The sequence below is a fragment of the Zeus faber genome, assembly GCF_960531495.2.
Source record: "Zeus faber genome assembly, chromosome: 1".
NCBI classification, from domain to species: domain Eukaryota; kingdom Metazoa; phylum Chordata; class Actinopteri; order Zeiformes; family Zeidae; genus Zeus; species Zeus faber.
This window is the reverse complement of record NC_137193.1, coordinates 42,357,770-42,380,796: the sequence shown is the minus strand read 5'-3', so window position 1 is coordinate 42,380,796 and position 23,027 is coordinate 42,357,770. Positions and strand designations below refer to the sequence as shown.

Below are 23,027 nucleotides of genomic sequence, written 5' to 3'. Positions count from 1 at the left end.
ATGCAGAGAATATAACAGTTGCTATGCCAACAAAGCCTTGGGACATTTAGGAAACACTGAGGAGAACGTGCTTCAATCCCGACATCTGCGCTGTCAGCTTGTAACTCCAGCTCTGTGGCCAACAACAGAGGCTGCCCGAGCCGCTCAGTATACCAGAAGGAGACTGAGGAATTTATATTTCTTCAACTCTTCGGCTGATTCTGTGGGAGTTCAGTTTAGGCTCAGGACATAGTTCAATGGAAAACAGTCGGCAACAACTACACCCGTCATTCAATTGATACAATAAATTATTCAAGTGGCAATGCACAGATGGGGCATCAAAGCACTAGAGACCTTTCTCACTTGACTTCCCTTCCCTCGAGAGAATGACACACTGCCTACAAATAAGTAGATTACAGGGACACATTCAAGACACACCAAATAAACTGCTACTATATAAGGACACAACATCATACCACCCCAAATTTATTTTAACGATATGATAATCCTGAAAGCTTTCACATATTCTTAAGACATTCTTCAAATCGGCTCGCAGGCTGTTCCGTCTGCAGTGTTTTCTAAGTGAGAGGGTCTCAAACAAAAAGACAGTGTAATTCCTCTCCAACTCATTATTTGGACTATCGGCAGCAACTACCCAAAGCTATCCTTACAACTGTCTCATCCACCAATCAATCCATCAGATTGTGAGCCGGCATGCATGTCGTAAGAAAAAAAGGTTATATACGCTTCACCTACCTTTAATAAACTGTCATGCTACACAAATAAGACAAGATAAGATTACCAGAACAAGAACAATAAGACCAGAACAAAGCAGCAAAACAGTGCAAGTCAAGAAAAAGATAAAAATTACAAGAAATAAAAAGAATATATATGTACACATCGAGAAACAAATTAATATGCTGTGCTAACGACTAGCCCAATATGGGCAGGTGGCAGTTACACTGAAGTAAAGTACAAATAGTATTTAGCAGCTCTCCGTAGCAATAATATGCAATGATAGGTATAAAATGGTAATAGGCTGGTATAGCGAATATGTGTATTGCCATACTGTATATCTAAGACTTCTGAATATATCTATAGTTTGGTGAGAGAGCATTACAATATTATGCTATTACATTGTTATAGAAAATGTGGCATTACAGTAATTACTGCAGCCTCATAATAACAGTAATAACAAGGATAATAGCACTAATGGTAGTAGCAATAGTAGTAGAAATAATGGTAGTACCACAAATAAATATAACATCTAACTGAAATCCCACCATAATAATTGAAGGTAAGTATTTGTTGTTTTATGAAAAAATATTCATAGAAAATAATGTAATAAGAAAAAGAAATGCCGACCGCCCTGCAATTGCTTCGTGTGCCCCTAGGTGGGTCGCAGACCACGGTTTGGGAACCCCTGAACTAAGTAACTAGTGGGGATGTGAGCATCTCTGCGGCCAAATGTATTAATATTCTGCCTATATTGACAGCACAGAGGATGATTTGGTTTTAATATGGGAAATACCCCAGTAAATATCATGAAACATTCCTCAATATCCACCCAGTGAAAGCAGCACAGAGCTGGAGGTGTGACTGGCAGCAAGAAACGGATGCACAGAATTTTAGTTCTATACATTTTTTTTTTAATATGATATCACATTAAAACGTCTTTTTTTTTTTTCTTACCTCCAACACACAGCAATGACATCTCTCAACCCCGAACAGGCTCCTCTCTCCAGATGATGTGTAGTGAACTGGTGGAGGCTGCTGATGGAGGCTGGAGCCCTCTGAGGCGGACTAGAAATCGAACCTCCCGCAGCTCGACGCTTGACACCGGGGGTCTTCCCTCCTCGACTTGTCACTGCGATCGCTCAACGGCGTCCGGCTGAGATGGTCTAACTCCCCAAAGCCTCCGTTTCTCTCAGCTCTCCGCTCCCCGACGCTCAGCCATCTTGTTCAGCTTCAGCACCACGGACAGCGAGCCGGTGACGTCACGGCCGCTGGAGGCGGGCGACACCTTGAACGCCAAGCCTCGAAAAGCAATATAATAATTATTATTTCAGTCATTTATCTTTGGAAAAAGGCCTCTGAAGAAAAAATGACTCGCTTTAATCTTTCGTATTTATTTTTTCATTTTGTCACGTTATTATATCTTTTTGTATAATATATGTTTTATAGAAATTACATATTTACATATATTTGTATTTATAATACATATTTAAAAATATATATTATTATTGTATTATTTCATTCTTTATTTTGATGGTTTCAAGCTTTTTATTTATTTATTTGTTTAATGAATGAGTGAAATGATTCGGGATCAGCTGAAATCGCTTTACAATGACGTGGGTTGTCAGTGTTCGGTGGAGATAGTGGCAACGGTAAAAGGGGGGGGTCTGCAATAATATATAATGCAATTCTGAGAATCCGTTAAAAAATATCTACAATGTGTAAAAATAAGCGCGGGTTGTTCACATGGCGCCATCTCGCACCCCGTGGAGTCTGTCGCGTGGATCTTAAACTGGGACGCAATGGTTTTGCACAAGCACGACGCTGACTGGAAACTGGCGATTTAAGTTTACGCACGTCTATCATTTCTGTGTGGGATAATCGCGCCACCTTCTGGACAAAAGCTGCACTAACTCCCCATTTGATACCGTAGATCCCCTTCTTACGCTGGTAAGACATACGATTATTTGTTAAAAAAAAACAAAAAAAAAAACATAGTTGTCCATATTTTATAATTTATTTAGCTGGCACTTTAAATGTATTGGTGTTATGATAGATAGATCCAAACAATAGTAATAAAATAAGGAGCATGAGGCAATAAACCTAAAAATGTACGCGGAAATAGAAAAACTTGGCTATATATATATATATATATATATATATATATATATATGTGCGTGTGTGTGTGTTTGTGCTATATGCAGTTTCCATCGATGGTGGCGGGGTCCACATTTTGTGACAACAATGCAAAGATCGGACATATGCAAAAAAGTGCCCGGCAGCCACAGTGAATTTTGCTTAAGCTGTGTCGCTAGTTGTGGTGGGTAAACCGCTGATATGGATGAACATTCGAACAGCAGCATCGGACGGAAAACAAAATCTCCCCTCCGCCTCATGTGACCGAAAAAAATAAAAAAAATGAATTCATTTCTCAAAAGGAGGAAAACTTTAGGGAAACGAAAGCGAACGTCATAGACCGGCGGAGGCCAGGTTCAATCCGTATCTTGAAAAAAAAAAAAAAAAAAAAGATGCAAATGAACTGCAAATAGAGTTCTGGGATTTGTAGTGCCACCACCCCCCAAAAAAACCCGGATCATTTTATGGATCGACGCCTCACCGCTTTCACTTTCTACCTGTCCTTTTATCATTTACGCAACTACTGCAACCGTACTGTGGCGGACCAAGGGGCGTGGTCAAGCGATCGCTGCAGACGGCATGGCTCCCTTTCCCGACTCGGGACAGGGAGGTTTCTTCATGTTCGTCCGTCTTGCAGAGGTCTCATATCCTCTGAGCAAGCGATGCTAGAGCTCCTTCAACGTAGAAACACTGGCCCAAAACCTTTTAACCGCCTCCTTCGATTTGTTGAATCTGCTGTTTCACCATCACAATTAATGTACAGCCTGTTGTTTATTGCTTTTTTTTTTAACCGATCATTGTATATATATCGACTTGAAAGCATTATACTATGTTAATAAATACAAATTAAATTAAAGAAATTTACTTTTAACTTTATTCAATTTAATCAAGAAATGAAATCTGAGAAACATTCAGATATAAGATTTATTTATTCATTCAACTACTTCAAATATTATATTATAAAACAAACACAATAGAAACAAATACAAAGATCGACTGCAAAAAAAAACCCCAAAATGAGACATGTTCACTTTTATTAAAAATAGATGCAGGGTGATTTCACTGAACATCTTAACAAATGATTAAAACAAAACATGAGAAATATATGAATTCTGACAGCCCCAAAGAGCCCCATTAACCACCTTATGGGCTAAACATAATAATCTATAAAAACTTATCCTCACTATCTACCAATCTGTTCCAGTTCCTTTAGGTATTTTTTTCTAATCACCTTCACAATTATCTTAAATAAAGTGAATCTTGATGGAGAAAGGTTTATTCCACAGGAAGATTAGGCATCTCGCCAGCTGTTTTCTGTCAAATGTGTGACGGCCAACCTATGACCTCTAGGAACATTTAGACAGACCAACAGCCGACTGATGACCTAATGTTACTTGGAAGCATAACCCCTTCAGGAATGTTTGCCAAAAAAGGTACATTATGTAAACTAAATATTGGGTCGTTTTTTATTGCACAGACCATATCAACTATCGCTGAAACAACGCACCGCTCAATTTAGACAATAAAAAACAATCACATCCACTGATATTCCTCGCTAAATTTGACTGAAATCACCTCCTTATTCCGTCCCGGTGACTCCAACTCCCAGACAATACTGTGCTTTTTGTACATGTCCGCTGCAGAGTGGTGTCCTGTATGGGTGGAGTAATGTCTGTGACCTCCATCGCCTTCATCTTCTCTCACAAATCCATAATGTTCCGCTGCACGGCACCGACTGCACACTGCGCAACAGTCCAGCCGGTGGAAGAGATGGACCTCTGGGTGGACGCGCTTCATAGTTTTTCACTGAAAATACATTAAAAAAATAATAATAATGACATGATGTATGTCACCCCAACTCTTTGTAGAATTTACTTTCAATTTTTCGAGGGACTAGAAAGCTAAAGTTAAAATAATCAAAGATGGATCCACTATGGCAAAGTATAAAGAACAATAATGGTGTCAAAGTGAGTTTTTGCCCGTTTTTTTTAAATTCAAACAATATGTTGAGAAGCCTTCTAGAAATGATCTCCTTTTTACATTTTACTGTATGTTCTTATGAACTTAGAGTCACGCACAGGAGTCAAATTCCTTGTATGTAGTAGCATAGCTTGCAAATAAAGGCTGATTCTAATTCCGATACAGCAGAATTAAGTCACTCTGACAGAAAGTACACGTTTTGACCACAACAGTCAGCTGGACCAGAAGATCATTTTAATGAGGGTTTTTTACCATATCGTTAGAATTTTTTCAAAACAAGAAAAATAGAGACAATATAAGAACATTTTTTAAAGATATTACCAGTATTTCAGGTATTTAGCACATCTGATTGTTTACCTGTCCAGGTGGGAGAGCACCTCCCGGAGCTGGGACAGCAGGGCGCGGTGTTTTTGGGGGTGACTCTCCAGAGCGCCATTCAGACGACTCAGATATGAGTCCAGGTTCCCAAGAGACGGCGTTTCCCCCGTGCCTGGAATAACAAAAAGGAAAAAGCAGAATGAACCAAATTAAGCGCTTAACCTTTATCTGGGCTGACATTAAGTGACTGTTTTCCTCCAATTTTGTTTTGAAACAGTGAGGGAAGTGGAAAATGATAAAGTAAAAAAAAAAGCATAATAGTAAACAACGATTTTTTTATTTTGTTAACTTTGTATTATATCAGATTATAAAAAGCCCTGAACAAATCAATGTCTAAATCAATGAGCTTCCCAATACATATTTGTATTTTGTTTTCTATTTTGTGTACATAGCCTTACTTACATGTATTTACTTCATGTACCTACACTGAGCTAATGTTACACCCACATTCCCTGGGTGATTAATAAAGTACTATCTAATATGAATTTATCTCATCTTATCTTGAAATAAACACAGTGTCTTCAAAATCAGTGATCTAACTATCACCGTAGTTGAAAATGTCAATATTGATATTGGTACTTTGCAGTGGAAAATACCCATTAGTTAGAATTTGGTTCAAAATAAAAATGTTACGGGTGCATCCCTCAGATTTACGTAAAGCTGTCTTTGGTGTAAAACACTAGCAGTAACCACAGGTTAAATGGTCCCAGTCCAGCTTAGTAAAAACGTTGAATGGTCCCCTCGCTGTTTTTTGCACCCTGCTCGGGATGCTCAATATATTTAATATGCAAACACAGCTCTTTGTGCGGTCGTGGAGAGACATGGAGGTTTTTATTTGGAGGCCCCCAAATAAAAGAACTACAACTTTACACTCGTGCCCTGTTCCTCTGTACACCCATGCACCTCTACCACCCCCCACCCCCCCATCCAATATTCACATCGAACAGCCAAATCTGAGTTGCCAGTCTGGTACAGCCTTAGAAATAATAATCGAACACACACAAAATAAATCCCACATATGTTTAATGGACTGTCTCCCCTCTTTTTTCTTTTACCATGCAATAAACAACTTATTTATTTTTACCCCCCCCACTCTTTTTTTAACTGTTTAACTGATAGTATTAAATTGGTCAAAATGCTAATTGTCGGTAAAGAGTTAAACGGTTAATAATTAACATCCCTACACCCTACCTTACTTAAAACACAGTACATGCAATTACATTAATACATATATTCAGAAAGACCAGTAGAAATAAATGAACTGTGTGCACAGGTTGATCCGCTGTGGATGAGTTCATTCACACAATTAACACAGTTTGGTAAATACACCCCCTGGTATTATATTAAGAGTGACCCTGGCGCAGAGATTCTCCCGTTGGAATAAATCTGTGTGTTTCTGCTTTTGATAGAGTGAGCACCTCTCTGACCTGGCAGGGCAACCGCTGAGAGGTTGCTGACCAGAGTATGTTTGATGGCCAGCAGCTGCTTGTGGAGCGTCTGGGTCCGCAGCTCGTCCTGGCCCAGCTCCGCCTCCAGACGCTCCTTGGCGCTGTACATGTCCTTGATGTGCCGCTGCAGCACCGCATTCTGCTCCTCAAACTCCACGTTGGCCTTACGCAGCCGTCGCAGCTCCGCCTCGCGAGCTGAGGGAGGAGGAGAAGAGGAATGGTCAAATTATTCACACACACACACACACACACACACACACACACACACACACACACACACACACACACACACACACACACACACACACACACACACACACACACACACACACACACACACACACACACACACACACATAAAGCCACCACATCAGAAAAATATTGTATATTATTTAACAAGCTTAATATCCTTTTTACCTTTGTTCTGGTCTAGAAACTCTTCTGTGAAAATTGGAATATCAAATCTGGGCAGGTCCGTAGGGATCTGTAGGGAAAAACAATTTCATCAACACATGACTTGGACGTTTCTTGACAAATTCAAGGAAGGTAATCAAAAACAATGAAAATATATGAAACGGTGCGTGTACCTTTTGTATAGCTGGTCCTGAACTCGTGTTAATAATCACTGATGGTGAGTCCTCTGAATAGGAAGACATAAGTTAAGATACTTTAATATTATGATTAATGGCACAAATCTTAGTCTGTTTTTAGGAGTTAAGGTGGAACAGACATTGACACTCAATAAATATTGATAAAAGCAATATTTATAAATTCTAACATTTCTCACCTTTCTTGACCTTCTTGTCTTGTATCTTAGCGCTGGTGATCTTGTAGGCCTCGCTCTGCTGGTATTCCTTTAGCTCCCGTACATACTGCAGCTTCTCCCGCTCCGCCTCATCCAGGTAGCGCTGGGCACAAAAAATATAGCAGAAATATTCACTCCCTATTTGCTAGGAAGTAGGTAATAAATATGTAATATCTATCTGGAAGTCAGACCACAACAGACAATACAAAGAGGAAAAATAATACTTTACGTATAATACGTTTTATTTCTACTGTGATTTTTTTTATCCTGGTTACTGGTTACCTGTAAAGCATCCCCCACATTCCAATAGACACTGCTTAACCCAACCTCATTTCTAGTCATTGGATCTCCACTCCAAACAATTACCTGTTTGTCGCCTGGGGCTAATCGACTCCACTCGGCCCCGAGTCTCTTGGTGATTTCTGGGAAAGGCAAGTCAGGGTACTGGGCACGCATCTGTTCCCGCCGTGCATTAAGGAACCGGACGTATCCTGTTACTGGTGCTTTGGGGCCATTGGGAAGAACCTTCTTTCTCTTCTTTCCTTTTGGCCAGCCTCTCTTTTTGGGCTGTAGAGGGGGTGAAATACAAACTATGATGAAGGCGAAGAACAGCAAAATAATTCAGGTGAAGATATTTAACAAGCAAACACTGGAAGAAAGAGGCGTAAAATGGTGGGTCAAATTTGTGCTCATTGAGTTGTCTCTCACAGTGGTTCTCAACGAGGAGTCTGGGGACCCCCAAGGGTCCCTGAAGAGGCCCCAGCGTGTTCACAACAAATAGATTAATAGTTTAACTTCACCAATAGTTAATTTGCAAGAGGTGAGCGCCACTAGAGAATGTACAATGACTGTTTTGATCATAGTTTCACTTTCATCTCCCTAACTAGACACATACAAACAAACACATACATATATACAGTACATATACAAATACACACACATATATATATGCTTGTGTGCATGTATATGTATGTGTAATATATATATATATATATATATATATATATATATATATATATATATATATATATATATATATATATATATATACACACACACACACACATACACACCTACATACATACATACACACATATATATAAATATATACACACACACACCCACACACACAGATACATACATACCTACACACACACACGCATATACATATATACATATATACATATATATATATATATATATATGACAAATTTGAGAAATTATGATCAAATTGAGGGTCCTCGATTTGGGGAAAAAGGTTGAGAATCACTGCTCCAGGGCATAAGTTACCATATTTAAAATGGTAGACGAAACACTTTGCGTTACACAAACCGAGCCGTCCCGACACCCACCTCATCCTGGGCTAGATCAGATGCGTGCGGGCCTTTTGGCTGCTGTGTTCCATCGGCCTGCTCCTGCTTCACTCCACCCATTATTTCCTACTAAAGTACCACAACACAACAAGACAAGTGACAGGCCGTGAAGGTTGCACAATGGAAAAACAAATAAATAAAAAAAATGGATAAATAAATAAATAAATAAATAATAATGATAATAATGTTAGAGGGCGTAAATTTACACAAGTAGATGTTATATTTTCCAAATTGTCTTATTTCTGGTGCTTCACTAACGGGGGGTGTTTATGAATAAGGATTTGCTAGTAACTTCATCAGGGCATGTTGTAGCCTGGCCGCGCACTGCGCTGTTCGCATGGCACGCAATATGCACAATGGAGAGGAAAAAAAACGGTAATCGATTATTCCTGCGAGTTGTGAAAGAAAACCACAAGTATCAAAGTTGTAATAAATTTAGTGTGCGTGTTATTTCAGCCGGAGACCGCGGATTTGTCTTTGTTGAATTGTTTAGCGTTGTAGATTTAGGCGAAATGTTTTAATACTCACCCCTATGATGAACCTCTCGACCAAACAGGAAGGGATCCTGCAATCTGATTGGCTGAGAGAGTCCTGCATTCTGATTGGCTGGCTGGCGCTTCTCCCCCCCCCCTTCCCCCCCTCCTGGCCGAACCGCCACACACACACATTTATTTTACAACTTTGTACTGAAACCTTTTCCCACAAATGTCACCGTTAACATCGGTTGTGTACATTTACTTATGTATTCCATTACATTTATTGTATTATTTGACACAAAATGGTTGGATAAATACACATCTTGCATATGGTTTGTTTGGTAAAAACGGACGAATAAAACATCGGGCAAATACGTCATTACACGTCATTATATATTTGACGAGTTAACGTATGAAATACACAAGCACAATGCACACAGATACTACTACTCGATTATTATTTGTATTGTTAATATCTAATAATGTTGTAAATGCCATCATTATTGCTGTTATTAGTAATAACAGTAATATGATTGTTGTTATTATTATTATAATTATTAATAATAATAATAATAATAATAATAATTTATTTGTATTAGCCTCCAGTATGACCAATGCAATGTTTGCATGCTTTTTCGTACCAAGGACCCTCAATTTGATACACATTAGGCCATGGACCCCACTTGATAAGATTTAGCCTCTGGGAGCCCAAGAGAAGATGTTTGATATGATTTAGTCAAAACCTCCATACCTGTCTATACAATAATTACAGAGATTACTGTGAAACTATGATCTAAACCATCATTATTGTACATTCTCTAATGGTGCTCGTGACTTGGAACCCTTGTTGAGAAACACTGCACTCGTGGCCCATGGTCACGCTGAGCCAGGGTGCAAAATGCATGGATGTTGCACTCCTGGCTGTTAACTCGCTCTCCTAACTTTGTGCTGAACGAAACAGCTCCCCTAAACACAACATTTCAGATTTCAATTTTCATTTAATGGTTCTCATTTGAATCATTATTTACTAATTTGTAATCCACCCTGCATTATGCTTTAAATAGTATATCCAGTAGAGTGCTCAAAACGGAGTTTACCAAGGCTGATACACTTTGGCAGTATTGAATAAACTGTAACAATACTACCAAATAGCATTAACAGTGGGCGGCTTTAGGATCTCTGGTGGGGGAATAATATGTGCCTGGAGGAGGCAGATGTGCACTGACATGGGCCCATCCAATCAGTAACAATGGAGCTACATACAAGTAGAAGACTTCTCTCCTGCTCTATGACCAGCAACTAAACTCAACCCCACCCAACCCCGTGAGCTACGGTGTCCTCAGACAGACAAAAACCATTAACTGCTAAGAGAAATTAAATTAAAGCTCAACAATTTCAGTTTGAAGGTTATATATACCTTTGCAAGCAGTTTTAAATGGTATGACATCAGAAAAACCAACAGACTTACAGAAAGTTTGTTCAGCAAATCAAGTAAAGACTTTACAAACCTCTGCTGACATATCATGGTTAATTTGCACAAGAAACAAATAAATTTTTACTCCTTGGTCCTTTGAGTTGTCAATGTTAGTGAATAATTCTGTTCTGATCTGTTTGTAAAACTGGCTTCTCCTGTACCCAACCCTCCCTAGAGGCTATGCCCCTGGAACCTGTGGTTAGATGATAAAACAACGGTGGTTGTTTTGTTTCAGTTCACCATAAACACATTTTTAATTTATGTGAAACAGTTGGTGATACCCCATAGACATCCAATAATTGTTTTTATCATCCATTGGGGCTATGTGTACATACTAATCTATTTATACCTAAATGTTTATCTCTTCACAACCATGCAGAACCATCTATCGATCTTACGTCCAAAACTAAGAAGTGATTGCTGTGCATTTTATTACCTGCATGCTGTGCTGTTGGAGATATTCAAAGGCGCAAAAGAAGAATATTACTATGCTCTCCACAGCAAATGGCCTATATTAGAGGTTTCCAAACTTTAAAAGGGCGAGCCCCCCTTGGTTATCTAAGCTCTGGCCGAGTACCCACACCCCACCCGCCTAAAAACATGTACACACTATTTCTGCCGTTGCCATGTGATTTAACGTTTAATTTGAACCCTATTGAGCAAAAAAGCAAATCTGACAACAAAAACATCCCCGTCATTAGCGAAGTTGAGTAAACAATTTAAAAAAAAATGTGAATAAATGAATAAAACAAAAATTTAAGTATGAATAAAAATATTCCTTCGAAAGGCCCCATTTTGGGAACATCTGGCCATTCAATAGAGTGCTTCAGGGATGACGTAGTGTTGTAGGCCAACCCGGAAGTCAGCGCCGTCCTGGTTCCCTCCACAAAAAGCCAACGGGATTCCTCCATTGGATTTTGGATTAACGCAGAAAGTGGGCTCTTTGGCAAACAAAAAGTTTCTGATACTTACACGTTTTGTTCAGCAAGATAAGCTTCACAAATAAACACCACTTTTATGATCTTTAAAGCGTAAATGTAATGGCCAGAAGTTAAAAAAACAAAAAACAAAGCTGACGTTAGGCTATAAAGGAACTACACCACGGTCGCATGACTTAAACGTCACCACCGCTTAGCTTCCAACTTGTCGTTTATTTCGCGTGCTTACCTCTTCTGTATCGCACTAAAAGCAAAGTGCGTATTATAGCAGAACATATCAGAACAAATAGGCCAACACAATAAAGACATACAAATAAAATTAGAAAAAAATGCCCATATATATAAACGTTCAAAAGTTAAAAAAGGCGATATACAATAAAAGAAAATTAATAAACAATAGAGCAGTAACCTTCTGTATCAACAATCCAAAATGTCAAAGCAGCACATTGTGCGTGTATGCACACGTAAACGTGTACGTTTTAATAATCACACAAACGTCATTAATGAGGCCTTCGCTGCCGACAAACCTTGTTTTCTGCACTGATCCAAAAATAGACCGCTTCCGACAGAGAGAAGACTTCCGGTTTGAGCTTGAAAGGTTCGACTCGCTTTTTGAGGTTCGGTTCCTGACGAGTCACTCAGTAAAAGGAGTCGTTCGTGCTTCCGACTGTTCGTTCATTTGATTAACTTGGTGTGAATTGCTTGTTTAGGCGGAAGGACACAAACTCAATGAACTTCATCGGGTTGCTGTTGTCGAGCGTCTGACTCAATGGACGCTCGTGTAGCCTATCAGCAGTTACATAGTCGCGAACGAAACGAACGAAGAAACGACTCTTTTGCCGAAGTGACTCCCGATTAATTTAAATGATCGTCTTGCGTCACTACACTACAGGAACACGTGTCCATTAACGCGACACAACACCCTCTGCACAACAACAACAACAACAATAACAGCAACAACAACAACAACAGTGCTGTTTCTCCAGCTTTGGGCTGCCATCCCTGGCCGCAGCCCAGGCACCGATGTCCGGATGACCCCCTCTCTCGGCGCTGCGATGGCCGCAAGAGGAGCCTCCGTCACGGGGGGGACGTCGTCGGCTGCTACCGCTGCAGCCACGGAAGCCTCCACCGACCCTCCGACCGAGCCCACCTCCGTCTCCTCCGTGCCCGATCGCGAGCCGGTGTACAACTGGCAGGCCTCCAAACCCACCCTGAAGGAGAGGCTGGGCTTCCTGCTGAACAACGAGGCGCTGAGCGACGTGCACTTCGTGGTGGGGAAGGGAAGCGGCGTGCAGCGCGTCCCGGCGCACAGGTGAGGAGAGGCTGTCTGCTGCACGATTTTAATTTTGATTTTTTTTGGGGGGCGGGGGTGATGCATGGATGCACGATTTCGTAGCCAATCGAAGACAATTACACCAAAATGCACATTTCTGTTTAGTGCACGAAGGAGCGGTTGTCGACCGTCATGTTGCAGAATGCAGTCAGGATGAGGTTCCTGCTGCATTGCTACGTAGGGAGTTGGAATCAAGTGACTTCTTTTGTCAGATACATCATCAAATATAAAATGGCTCATGACTATGTCATTATATATTTGATTATATATTTTCTCTCTCTCTCTCTCTCTCTCATAGAGAGATAACTACAGCGAAAAAAACAGTTAAGCTTCTGCATGACATTGCATATCATCAGTAAACTCTCAGATTGATTGTAAAAATAAATAAATTGTCTTGTCAGATTCGCCCTTTCAATTGGAAGTGCAGTGTTTGATGCAATGTTCAATGGCGGGATGGCCACTACCGCCACCGAGATCGAGCTCCCTGATGTGGAGCCTGCAGCCTTCCTGGGCCTCCTCAAGTATGTACACAGCTCAGTGAATGTCATGATAAAACAACAAAAATGTGGAGTGTGCAAAAATTATGGAAAATGCATCATTAGAAATGCTTTAAATTGGATTTCTGTCCAAACCACAGTAAGATAGTCAGTGAACGAATTGCTGTGACTCCTGCCGATGAGCTACTGTTCCTGTGTTTAGGTTTCTGTATTCAGACGAGGTGCAGGTCGGTCCTGAGACGGTAATGAACATGTTGTACACGGCCAAAAAGTACACTGTTCCGGCCCTGGAGGTTCACTGCGTAGACTTTCTAAAGAACAACTTGAGGCCTGATAACGCGTTCATGCTCCTCTCTCAGGTATGTTGTGTGAAAATGTAATGCAGTGCCACGTTGTCATGAACAAAGAAACTGAGCAAACGTGATGTGACACTACTTGATGTCCATGATGGTTTTTGTTTGAGGCTCGGCTCTTCGACGAGCCCCAGCTGGCTAGCCTCTGTCTGGAAAACATCGACAGGAACACGATGGATGCTCTGGCTGCGGAGGGCTTCACTGACATCGACTTGGGTGGGTGAGGGTGCAACTCCCACTGATGACAATGAGAGAGAGAGAACAAGTTGTCATGTTTTTTCCTTTTTTCTGATGTAAGTCTGTCCGTCTTGGTTGCAGACACGCTGGTTGCGGTGCTGGGAAGGGACACGTTGGGGGCGCGGGAGGTGTGTCTGTTCCTCGCCGCGATGCGTTGGGCGGAGGCCGAAGCACAGAGGCAGCAGTTCCCACCGACGCCAGAAAACAAACGAAAAGTTCTGGGCAAAGCGCTTCATCTCATCCGTTTCCCTCTCATGACCATCGAAGAGTTTGCTGCAGGTAAAGCATCTGAGTGATGCACACACACACACGTTTGTGTGTGTGTGTGTGTGTGTGTGTGTGTGTGTGTGTGTGTGTGTGTGTGTGTCTTTTGCACAAGTTGAGATCTGCTGGATAATATTTGTAGTATTACAAGAGTGGCGACATTGTTATTTCCTCTTTTAAATTTGGCGGAAAATATCAAAGATGCAAGAACTTTCTATATGTTTGTGAGGTGATAGCTTTTAAGGTTAATCATTTGAAGTGTGTTCAAGAAAATAAGTAAACACATTTGGCCTTTTTCTGAGTGATTTACCTTCAATCCTTTTTTTTAAATCTTATGTTACTTATCTATTTTTATCTTATCTCATCTGTCTTGTTGGAAGTGGCGAGGGCGACGTTGCCTGGCAGCTTTTTAAGGAAGGTATTCAGGGCGTTGACTGATCTGTCTCTGGATTATATTGCATAACACACTCATGTTCTATATTACACAAATAATTATAGTACAAGAAAACATTACTTGGGTAAAAGTTGAAGTTCTTCATTCAATATTCCACTAAAGTTAATGTATGAATGGCTTTTACTCACTTTTTGTGCTGTATATACATTTAGGTATTAAACCCTACAAAGATATTTGCTTTGAAATGTAGTGAAGAAAAAGCACAAAATATTCTAAAATGAAATTACTCAAGTAATGTGTGTGTGTGTGTGTGTGTGTGTGTGTGTGTGTGTGTGTGTGTGTGTGTGTGTGTGTGTGTGTGTGTGTGTGTGTGTGTGTGTGTGTGTGTGTGTGTGCCAGCAACCCGCCCAGTCTTCTCTCAGGAACCTCACCACACCTTTCTGTTCTGGCTCAGTCCTGTGTTTTGGATGAGCCTGTGGCTGACATGGATTAGTGTGTTGATCGACTCTAGCCTGCAGCCATTTGCTGCATGTCTCTCCCTCTTTACCCCAACATTTCCTGTCTCTCTCTACAATACTTTATAATCAGAAAAAAAGCTCAAAATATGTTGTAAAAAATAGAATGTGAATTAGTTCAGTTTACATCAGTTGGGTTGAGGAAATTTGATTGTGAAAACTGTAGACATGAATTATTGCACTATTACACATTGGAATATCATAAAAAAAAATAGACAATTAAATTAATTAGTCCATTGCAATCATTTCTATAACAACTAATCATCAACTAAAATGTCATGATGGTGACAGCCCTAATCCCTGCAACCTTAGTAGTCAACATCTAAAGGGGGATCCAACTAAACTCTTCTAAACATTAGGCTGTGTTTATACAAGTATGGTTAACAACGGTAGAGGAATATTGGTACCCTGTGTAGTCCACTGTCCGGTTTGCTTTCAGATCCAGCTCAGTCGGGGGTCCTGACAGACCGGGAGGTGGTCAGCCTGTTCCTCCACTTCACCATCAATCCCAAACCTCGAGTGGAATTCATCAACCGGCCTCGCTGCTGCCTCCGGGGCAAAGAGTGCAGCATCACACGCTTCGGGCAGGTGGAGAGTCGCTGGGGCTACTGCGGGACCAGTGACCGCATCCGGTGATGACCTGTTACACACACACACACACACACATACACACACACACACACACACACACACACACACACACACACACACAGATGCATGCAAACACAGTTTAATAGCGCCTCTATATCTATCATGTTCTCTCCTCTCAGGTTCTCAGTGAACCGTAGGATATTCCTGGTAGGATTTGGATTATATGGATCAATACATGGACCCACAGACTATAAGGTCAGCATACAGGTAAGCAGATTTTTATATCATGGTATCTATAGGAGCTAAGTCTATTACTTTAAGCTACTGAGATGTCTAACCCAGGAGTAACCTGGTCGACGCAATTAGCTCTAGTTTGATATTACCATACGCTACTGTTTGTGTGTTGTGCTAGTATAGAATCTGCACGCTGTTCTTCAGTTGCAGAATAACAATCCTTTATTGGTTCCGCCGTGGATAAATATGATTAAAGTTTTTATTTTTTATTTTTCCATCAATCAAAAAAACAAAACAAACCTTTTAACATGACAAACAAACCTTAGCGCAACAGCGGTTAAAAACCCTTTCCCCCTCCGGGTGAAGCACCTGACGACACAAGTGACCTTCCTACCTAAACACATTATAAAAGGACATAGAATGCAAAAAAGTAAAAAAATAGAATACATAGAATGTATAAAAGGTACAGTGCAGTGCAAGAAATGAATCAAAGAAATCTCGTTTAGTTTTGACTCTGGGGACAGAAAGCAGGCCTGTCCCAGATGACCTGAGAGGTCTGGATGGTTCATAGCAGAAGATCAGAAATGTATTTTGGACCTAAACCATTCAGTGCTTCATAAACCATCAGTAGTATTTTGAAATCATTACTTTGACGGACAGGAAGCCTGTGTAAAGATCTGAGAACTGGAGTGATATGATCCACTTTCTTGGTCTTAGTAAGAACTCGAGCAGCAAAGTTCTGAATCAACTGCAGCTGTCTGATTGGTCTTTTAGGGAGACCTGTGAAGACACCGTTACAGAAGTCTAGTCTACTCAAGATGAATGCATGGACAGGTTTTTCCAAATTCTGCTGAGACATAAGTCCATTAATCCTTGATATGTTCTTAAGGTGATAGCAGGCTGACTTTGTACATTCTTTAATGTGGCTGTTGAAATTAAGGTCCAAGTCCATGACCACATCAAGATTTCTGGCTTGGTTTGTGTTTTTTAACATTACCGATTGAAGCTGAGCACTGACTTTTAGTCGTTCTTCCTTGGCACAAAAAACAATTACTTCAGTTTTGTCTTTGTTTAATTGAAGAAAATTCTGGCACATTCAATCATTGATTTGTTCTTTTTTTTTTTTCTTTAACCTTTGCTGTCAACATGCTGGGCATACGACACAGAGTATTTGTGCCATTGCATCCAGGACAGAGTTAGTCTGCAAGTGGAGTTCAAGTTCTCAACCTGCAATGCAACTCTTTATTCATTCTTAAATCATCAAGAACTGCTGCAATAACTCTGTCCTGTGGACTACCTGTAGAATGACAAGAGCAAAGATTACGGTTATAGAGAACCACGACCAACCCCCCTCTTTGGAGAACTATTTATCATGTTTGGCTCTATAAACAACTGATCACTACTCCACCACGGGTGAGACAAATAAACATGGAAACAAACAACATTTACACAAAAACATGAACATTGGACGACAACATGTATTGAAAAATGGTGAATTAGGTCCAGGAAAACTGGAACTACAACTGGTCACGTGGCCTCTTCCTGTCATAATTATGGCAGCAAATGAGGGAGGAAAGGAGAGGAATGCAACCAGGAGGGTGCTGGGGTGCACTTGAAGCAGGTGTGGTGATGTGTGTGTGTGTGTGCGTGTGTGATGGGACCGTGTGTGTGTGTGTGTGTGTAAGTAAAAGATGTCCACCAGTGAGTGTACATGACTTATCCCCATTGCTACTGGTGTAGAACGTCGGTAATATGTCGCGGCGCCTCCGAGCAGCGGAAGGGGCCCCTAAGTCCCCCCCGAACTCTGCAGCCCTGTAGACACCCTACGGCTGCAGGAAAGCCCAGAGTACCCTGCCCTGCGGCCACAGAAGAGCCCCGGGCCCCCAGAGAAGCCAGAGGGCCTTGGAGCAACCCCCACGTCTAGCCTCGAGGAGCATGACCCAGTCCCATGGAGCACGAGGCGACCCCGCACCCCAGGGGCGCACACATACAACCAAAACCCCAGGTGCAGGCACAAGACGCAGCCACCAGCACAGAACCCGGGCGCAAGGCACGGACCGCAGGCCCGGATCCCGGCCCCGCGGCGACAGACCGACACCCCGCCCGAGCCGCTCCCCAAGGGCGAGCCGGCAGGACCCCCATGCCCACCCACGCCCCGCACAAGCGGGAGGCCCAAGTGCCCATACACATAGCAGCATGTGCCCACCTCGATGTTACACCCCCCCCCGCCGATGTGGGCAGGCCGCCATGTATACAGGCCCTCCGCCACCCCCAGCACCCGAGGCGCCCGCCGCAGAGAAGTCGCGCCGCGGAAGCAAAAGGCCAACAGCCGCCCCCCCACACCCCAACCATACCCACAACAGCAAGCTGTCCCCCCAGGGGCCCCAGAAGGCACCCGGCGGCGCTCTCCTCAGCCCCGCCAGGTCGCAGCACATCCCAACCCACCAGGCGCAAGCCGTCAGGACTCCAGCAAGGACAAATCATTGATTTGTTCAGTGCACTTGCTCAGTGATTGCATTGGACCATAGTCCACTTGTGATAAGGTTATGTCAATTTTTGTGTAATTATGGTAACATGTTTTTGTTTTCCATAATCTGAGCCAGTGGGAGCAGGTAGATGTTAAACAGAAGAGGCCCCAGAATGGAGCCTTGGGGAACTCTGCATGTCATTTACATCCACTCGGATGTGTAATTACCTATAGACACAAAGTAGTGCCTGTCTTTTAAGTGGGATTTAAACCAGTTTAGTACTGTGTCAGAAAGTCCCAGCCAGTTTCATCGATGCCTCAGATCACAATTGAGTGTCCATGAGTCAATCTTTGGTAATTTAGAAAAAAAATACATTGTGTCTACCTGAAAAAAACCTGGCATCCTTATTTTAGGAAGCGGCCTTTGGGGTCAAGGACTCAGCTACGCTATTTAGATGGCAGGGCTGTTTATAATTCAGATTACTTCATAATGGTTTATAATTGTGTAAAGAAGTCAAGATTCCAGAAGCGTTTCTTTTACAACACTGGGTAATGTGCTTGAACAGACCAGGTTGTCAAAATTTCTCTTTCAGACATACATTTGAGATTCCTTTATGTCGTTCTTCGCTATTTCCCAGGTCCTCCACACAGACAGCAATACCATGCTGGGTCGGAACGATACAGGTTTCAGCTGCGATGGCTCGGCAAACACATTCAGAGTCATGTTCAAGGAGCCTGTGGAAATCCTGGCCAGCGTGAACTACATCGCCAGTGCTACGCTCGAGGTAATCGAAGTACAGAGTTATGTTAAAATGATTATGGATATGAATGACACTGGACCAGGTGTTTCCCCCCCCCCATTTAAAACTGGAGGAGCATCACTGCAGGGGAGGTTGCATCATTGTTGGATCAGAAAGATGATAACGTTTACATAACTTCAACCCTAATGTCTTGTCAAATGCCCTCAAAGTAAATTTTCCCGTCGTCTTCGCCCTCCCAGGGTCAAGACTCGTACTATGGCACCAGGGGTGTGCGGAAGGTGACCCACGAGGGCAGCGGCACCAGGACCTGCTTCACGTTCTGCTACGTCGCAGGGAACAACAACGGCACCGCTGTGGAGGACGGACAGATCCCAGAGGTCATCTTCTACACATGATTTCAGACCTTCATTTGTTATATCTAATGCTGTTTTATTCATGATATGTTTGACTTAAGCTTAGGCGTCCTGGCAACAGTCCCTGGACAGATTGACCTCAGAATGCCCAAACTCACTTTATCTAGATACCTCAGATTCATCGGCTCTGACCACCACCACCACCAGTCGTAGAAGAGATCTAGATCTGTTCACTCGCCATAGGGACAGATTTGTGCATTATGAATGAGCACACTGATCTGTATTTTATTTGGCGATTGTCTCTACATATGTATATTTCAAAAACAATAGTCAAAAAAAAATGCACAAATAGGAAGAGCATCACATCTCCGCATCAGAAGCCCTTTTAGCCCATTTGATTGTACTGTATAGTTGTGGCACTCATGCACTTTGAAGGCAAGAATTTCAATAAAGGGTGCAGAACACCCCAAAAAACTGTATTGAACTTTCCATTTAACTGGACAGTCAACGCTTAGTAAAACTGGCTAGAACTGTTTTTATTTTGCACACATTTTTACAACCTTACCTCGGTTTCAAGGACGCGTCATATACAACCCCTAGTATTCTGTTTCTGGGTAGGACAAAGTTGCCCATTTGACATGTGACCAGAGAACTAAAATATTCTGTACAGTGCATCATCAGACTGAATTGGAATGCATCCTTGTCAAAAATCTTTGCAAAAACCTCAATAAATGAATATACTATCTTTAGTTTTCTTCTTCAGTTAATGTCACTTTATGAATTCAGAACCGGAGTTGCTGTTGGAAGACAGGGCAAATGTGAGCCTGGGAACCAGACCAATCTGCAAGCTCATGTTTAGTTTGCTCTGCAGAATATGCCTGGCAACCCTCCCATTCAAACAGATTTCCACCCGTTCGGGGTGGGGCCGATCACAACTGCTTATCTAATATGGGGCAGGTTTGATACGATACAGAGGGGAGCCGTTGACGCACCTTACTAAGATGGCTGACGGCAGTATTTGTAGAAAAGGTAGGAGACAGTAGCTACATTTCAAAGCAGGATGCATCTCCTAAATAACTTCACTTTTGAAATGCTGGACGGTGCATTTTGCAGACTACACATGAGCTAGGCTAGTTGATCCCCTCTGCAGCTATGCATTGAGCTAACACAGTTAGCATACAGAGTACTACAGCGGCAACGACTAAAGTTAAGGCAGCAAGTAGCGACTCACTAGCAAATAAAGCTTGGTGATAATAATGTGTTCATGTTTGTCTCCTGTTTGAGAGTGGTTACACAATCGGCAGGTTTGGGCAGGTGTGTGGACATCCCAACAATGGGCGTGGTACCGCCGTGATTTAATCAGATCCCCGGTGTGTGCTGCAGAAAGTGGAAAGCGGCATTATGAGCAACCACTTCATGGCATCGCAGCAGCTTCTCATTTATTCCCCTTAATTTGTGTAGGTCCAAGTTTCAATCAACACTTTGATAAGGTCGTTATTAGAAAGATGTTCTGTATTAAAAGTCCCATATTATTCTCCTTTAAAACAAGTTAATGTTACCCACCCCATAGTTGAGGGTCACATTTAGAAGTTTGACATTTTTGTTTTTTCACATAATATTTAAGTGTAAAATCACAACAGCTTCATAACAAGGTATCACCTCTGGTAATCAATCAGATATGTTGGAAGCTGTGACTTATCAGAGATTAAGGTTTTGGAAACAGAAGTTCTGATAAATCAGCCTTTAAAGTTTTTGAATCAGTTCCACACTTTTACAGAACAAAATACCCATTAAGCAATTAATGGTTTAAATGGTTACGTTTGAATAGTGCTGTACTCCTGCAGTGACATCATGTTGAATGTGTATTTCTGAAATAAAGTTGGAAAATGTATAATTCAACTTAAGGCCCTAATTTTAAGATTAAGTTAACATGCTCAATATACTACAATGTTATTAGTAGTAAATTATTATTATTATTATTATTATTGTTGTTGCTATTATTATTCTGTAACTTCACAACAATCCCATTTCCTGCATTTATTGTTTATAACAATGATAGTCACGAAGTGTCCCATTTCAGATTGCGCGCACGAACACCTATCACCAGGGGACAACAATTCCCAGAATGCAATTGGAGAGGGCCTCCCATCTATTTACATTCTGGGAATTGCTGCTTTCTGCCAGTTGCGCGATAGAATTGGGAGCATCTGCCACCCTCTTCTCAGCTATAACTACAAGGAGACTACTTTTTCACAGAGAGGTGACGTTTCTTGCTTCTGGTGTTTATTTGTTGTTGTTGCGTTGAAACATTGCTTACGGATGTGACGTCGGCTCTTCTTGGGCGTCCTCTGAGGTGCCGTGAGCGCCACATTTTCCTAATCACACGAAGAATACCCGGTGTTGTCCGGTTTAAATTACAACCTTATTTAATCAAAACTTTCACTTTCTGACTTCACACTATCTGGAAGAGGGAAGGTTTATGTTGATCTGCATGTTTGCGCCAAAGGGAAACCATAAGATCACGGGTTTCTCTATTTTGCAAGTTCAGCAGGTTGCCGAGTGACTTTTTTTCCCCCCTGTGAAATAACGGTGGATCTAAGTAGACTCGACTTTCTAATGTTTACATAATAACGAGAAATCAAACTCCGTTTTGAAAATACGCTGAGAGATAGGAAACGACTTGAGGAATATAAATCTGCTATAATCTTATTTTGGACGAAAGGAATTTCTGACGTTTCTCACTTCTAGCCAAAAGTAGGCTGCCCCGAAATGCGCCAGGTCTGCACGGGGTGGGTCACATACTGTATATGGTCTCTGGGAGCCCAAAGCATGTCTTTAGTTTTCTTTGCTGAGAATACCACCCAGGTTATGCTTTCTAGCCATTCTAACATGCCTCTATCCCCCTGGTTCTCATCTGGCTGTTTCTGTGTGTAGCTTTAAATGCAAATGAGCTGCTGCTCCCCACGGACCACTACGGTGGCTCCCGGCCCTGTCTCCTTGATACCGTGGTCACAGTGAGTGACACACACAGTCCCCCTGTTAAGTTCAGCGTAATAAGAAAAACACACCGTTTTGGGGACGGGGACGCGCAGCGCGGATCGCTCAGATCGTGCAGCCTGTCGTCAACGTTACCGCCAACTGTTATTATTTTTTTAAGGTTAAAAATACAGGAGATTTACAGGAAAATGTTTAGACGGCAGGACAGCGGGAGAGAGGGGCAAAATACGGGAAAATCCCGGGAAAATGGGAGGGTTGACAGGTATCCCGCTATTTAAGAGTGCTCCTAAGATGGGAGTTCATACATTC

General features: G+C 41.8%; 3 protein-coding genes across 6 annotated transcripts in view; 1 reads left to right on the top strand and 2 right to left on the bottom strand.

Moving 5' to 3' along the window:
- Positions 1–2,470, bottom strand: part of unc13a (unc-13 homolog A (C. elegans)) — a gene marked incomplete at both ends in the record, with an annotated part of 60,057 nt that extends 57,587 nt beyond the window's left edge. The window contains 2 exon segments of the mRNA XM_080024603.1: positions 1,927–2,016; positions 2,461–2,470. Of these exon segments, the coding sequence (XP_079880729.1) occupies positions 1,927–2,016; positions 2,461–2,470 (100 nt within the window).
- Positions 2,471–3,846: 1,376 nt separating this feature from the next.
- hmg20b (high mobility group 20B) lies at positions 3,847–12,292 on the bottom strand. Of its 3 annotated transcripts, none has more exons than XM_080005804.1 (9): positions 12,250–12,292; positions 8,814–8,900; positions 7,828–8,028; positions 7,444–7,564; positions 7,244–7,296; positions 7,074–7,140; positions 6,636–6,851; positions 5,188–5,320; positions 3,847–4,656 (listed from the first exon to the last, which is right to left on the bottom strand). In XM_080005804.1, the coding sequence occupies exons 2-9, from the start codon at positions 8,892–8,894 to the stop codon at positions 4,644–4,646; spliced, it is 885 nt and encodes a 294-aa protein (XP_079861930.1). In that variant the 5' UTR covers positions 8,895–8,900; positions 12,250–12,292; the 3' UTR covers positions 3,847–4,643. The 3 variants fall into 3 exon arrangements, with proteins under 3 accessions (XP_079861930.1, XP_079861929.1, XP_079861928.1); XM_080005803.1 differs by having other exon boundaries at positions 8,814–8,903; positions 12,250–12,273; XM_080005802.1 differs by lacking the exon at positions 12,250–12,292 and adding an exon at positions 9,363–9,394 and having other exon boundaries at positions 8,814–8,903.
- Positions 12,293–12,644: 352 nt separating this feature from the next.
- Positions 12,645–20,442, top strand: btbd2a (BTB (POZ) domain containing 2a). 2 transcript variants are annotated; one of them, XM_080017629.1, is made up of 9 exons: positions 12,645–13,034; positions 13,457–13,576; positions 13,755–13,911; positions 14,016–14,121; positions 14,224–14,421; positions 15,755–15,947; positions 16,086–16,161; positions 19,246–19,392; positions 19,608–20,442. In XM_080017629.1, the coding sequence occupies exons 1-9, from the start codon at positions 12,754–12,756 to the stop codon at positions 19,761–19,763; spliced, it is 1,434 nt and encodes a 477-aa protein (XP_079873755.1). In that variant the 5' UTR covers positions 12,645–12,753; the 3' UTR covers positions 19,764–20,442. The 2 variants fall into 2 exon arrangements, with proteins under 2 accessions (XP_079873755.1, XP_079873754.1); XM_080017628.1 differs by having other exon boundaries at positions 16,086–16,173.
- The last annotated feature ends 2,585 nt before the right edge of the window (positions 20,443–23,027 follow it).

Excerpts from the sequence above, each read along its gene's own strand:
- hmg20b (XM_080005804.1), bottom strand. The coding sequence starts at position 8,894 with ATGGGTGGAGTGAAGCAGGAGCAGGCCGATGGAACACAGCAGCCAAAA. Across the intron at positions 7,297-7,443 it reads AGACAAGAAGGTCAAGAAAG|AGGACTCACCATCAGTGATT; the intron begins GTGAGAAATGTT and ends CTTCCTATTCAG. Across the intron at positions 5,321-6,635 it reads CTCAGCGGTTGCCCTGCCAG|GCACGGGGGAAACGCCGTCT; the intron begins GTCAGAGAGGTG and ends TTGTTATTCCAG.
- btbd2a (XM_080017628.1), top strand. The coding sequence starts at position 12,754 with ATGACCCCCTCTCTCGGCGCTGCGATGGCCGCAAGAGGAGCCTCCGTC. Across the intron at positions 13,035-13,456 it reads CAGCGCGTCCCGGCGCACAG|ATTCGCCCTTTCAATTGGAA; the intron begins GTGAGGAGAGGC and ends TTGTCTTGTCAG. Across the intron at positions 13,577-13,754 it reads GCCTTCCTGGGCCTCCTCAA|GTTTCTGTATTCAGACGAGG; the intron begins GTATGTACACAG and ends TCCTGTGTTTAG.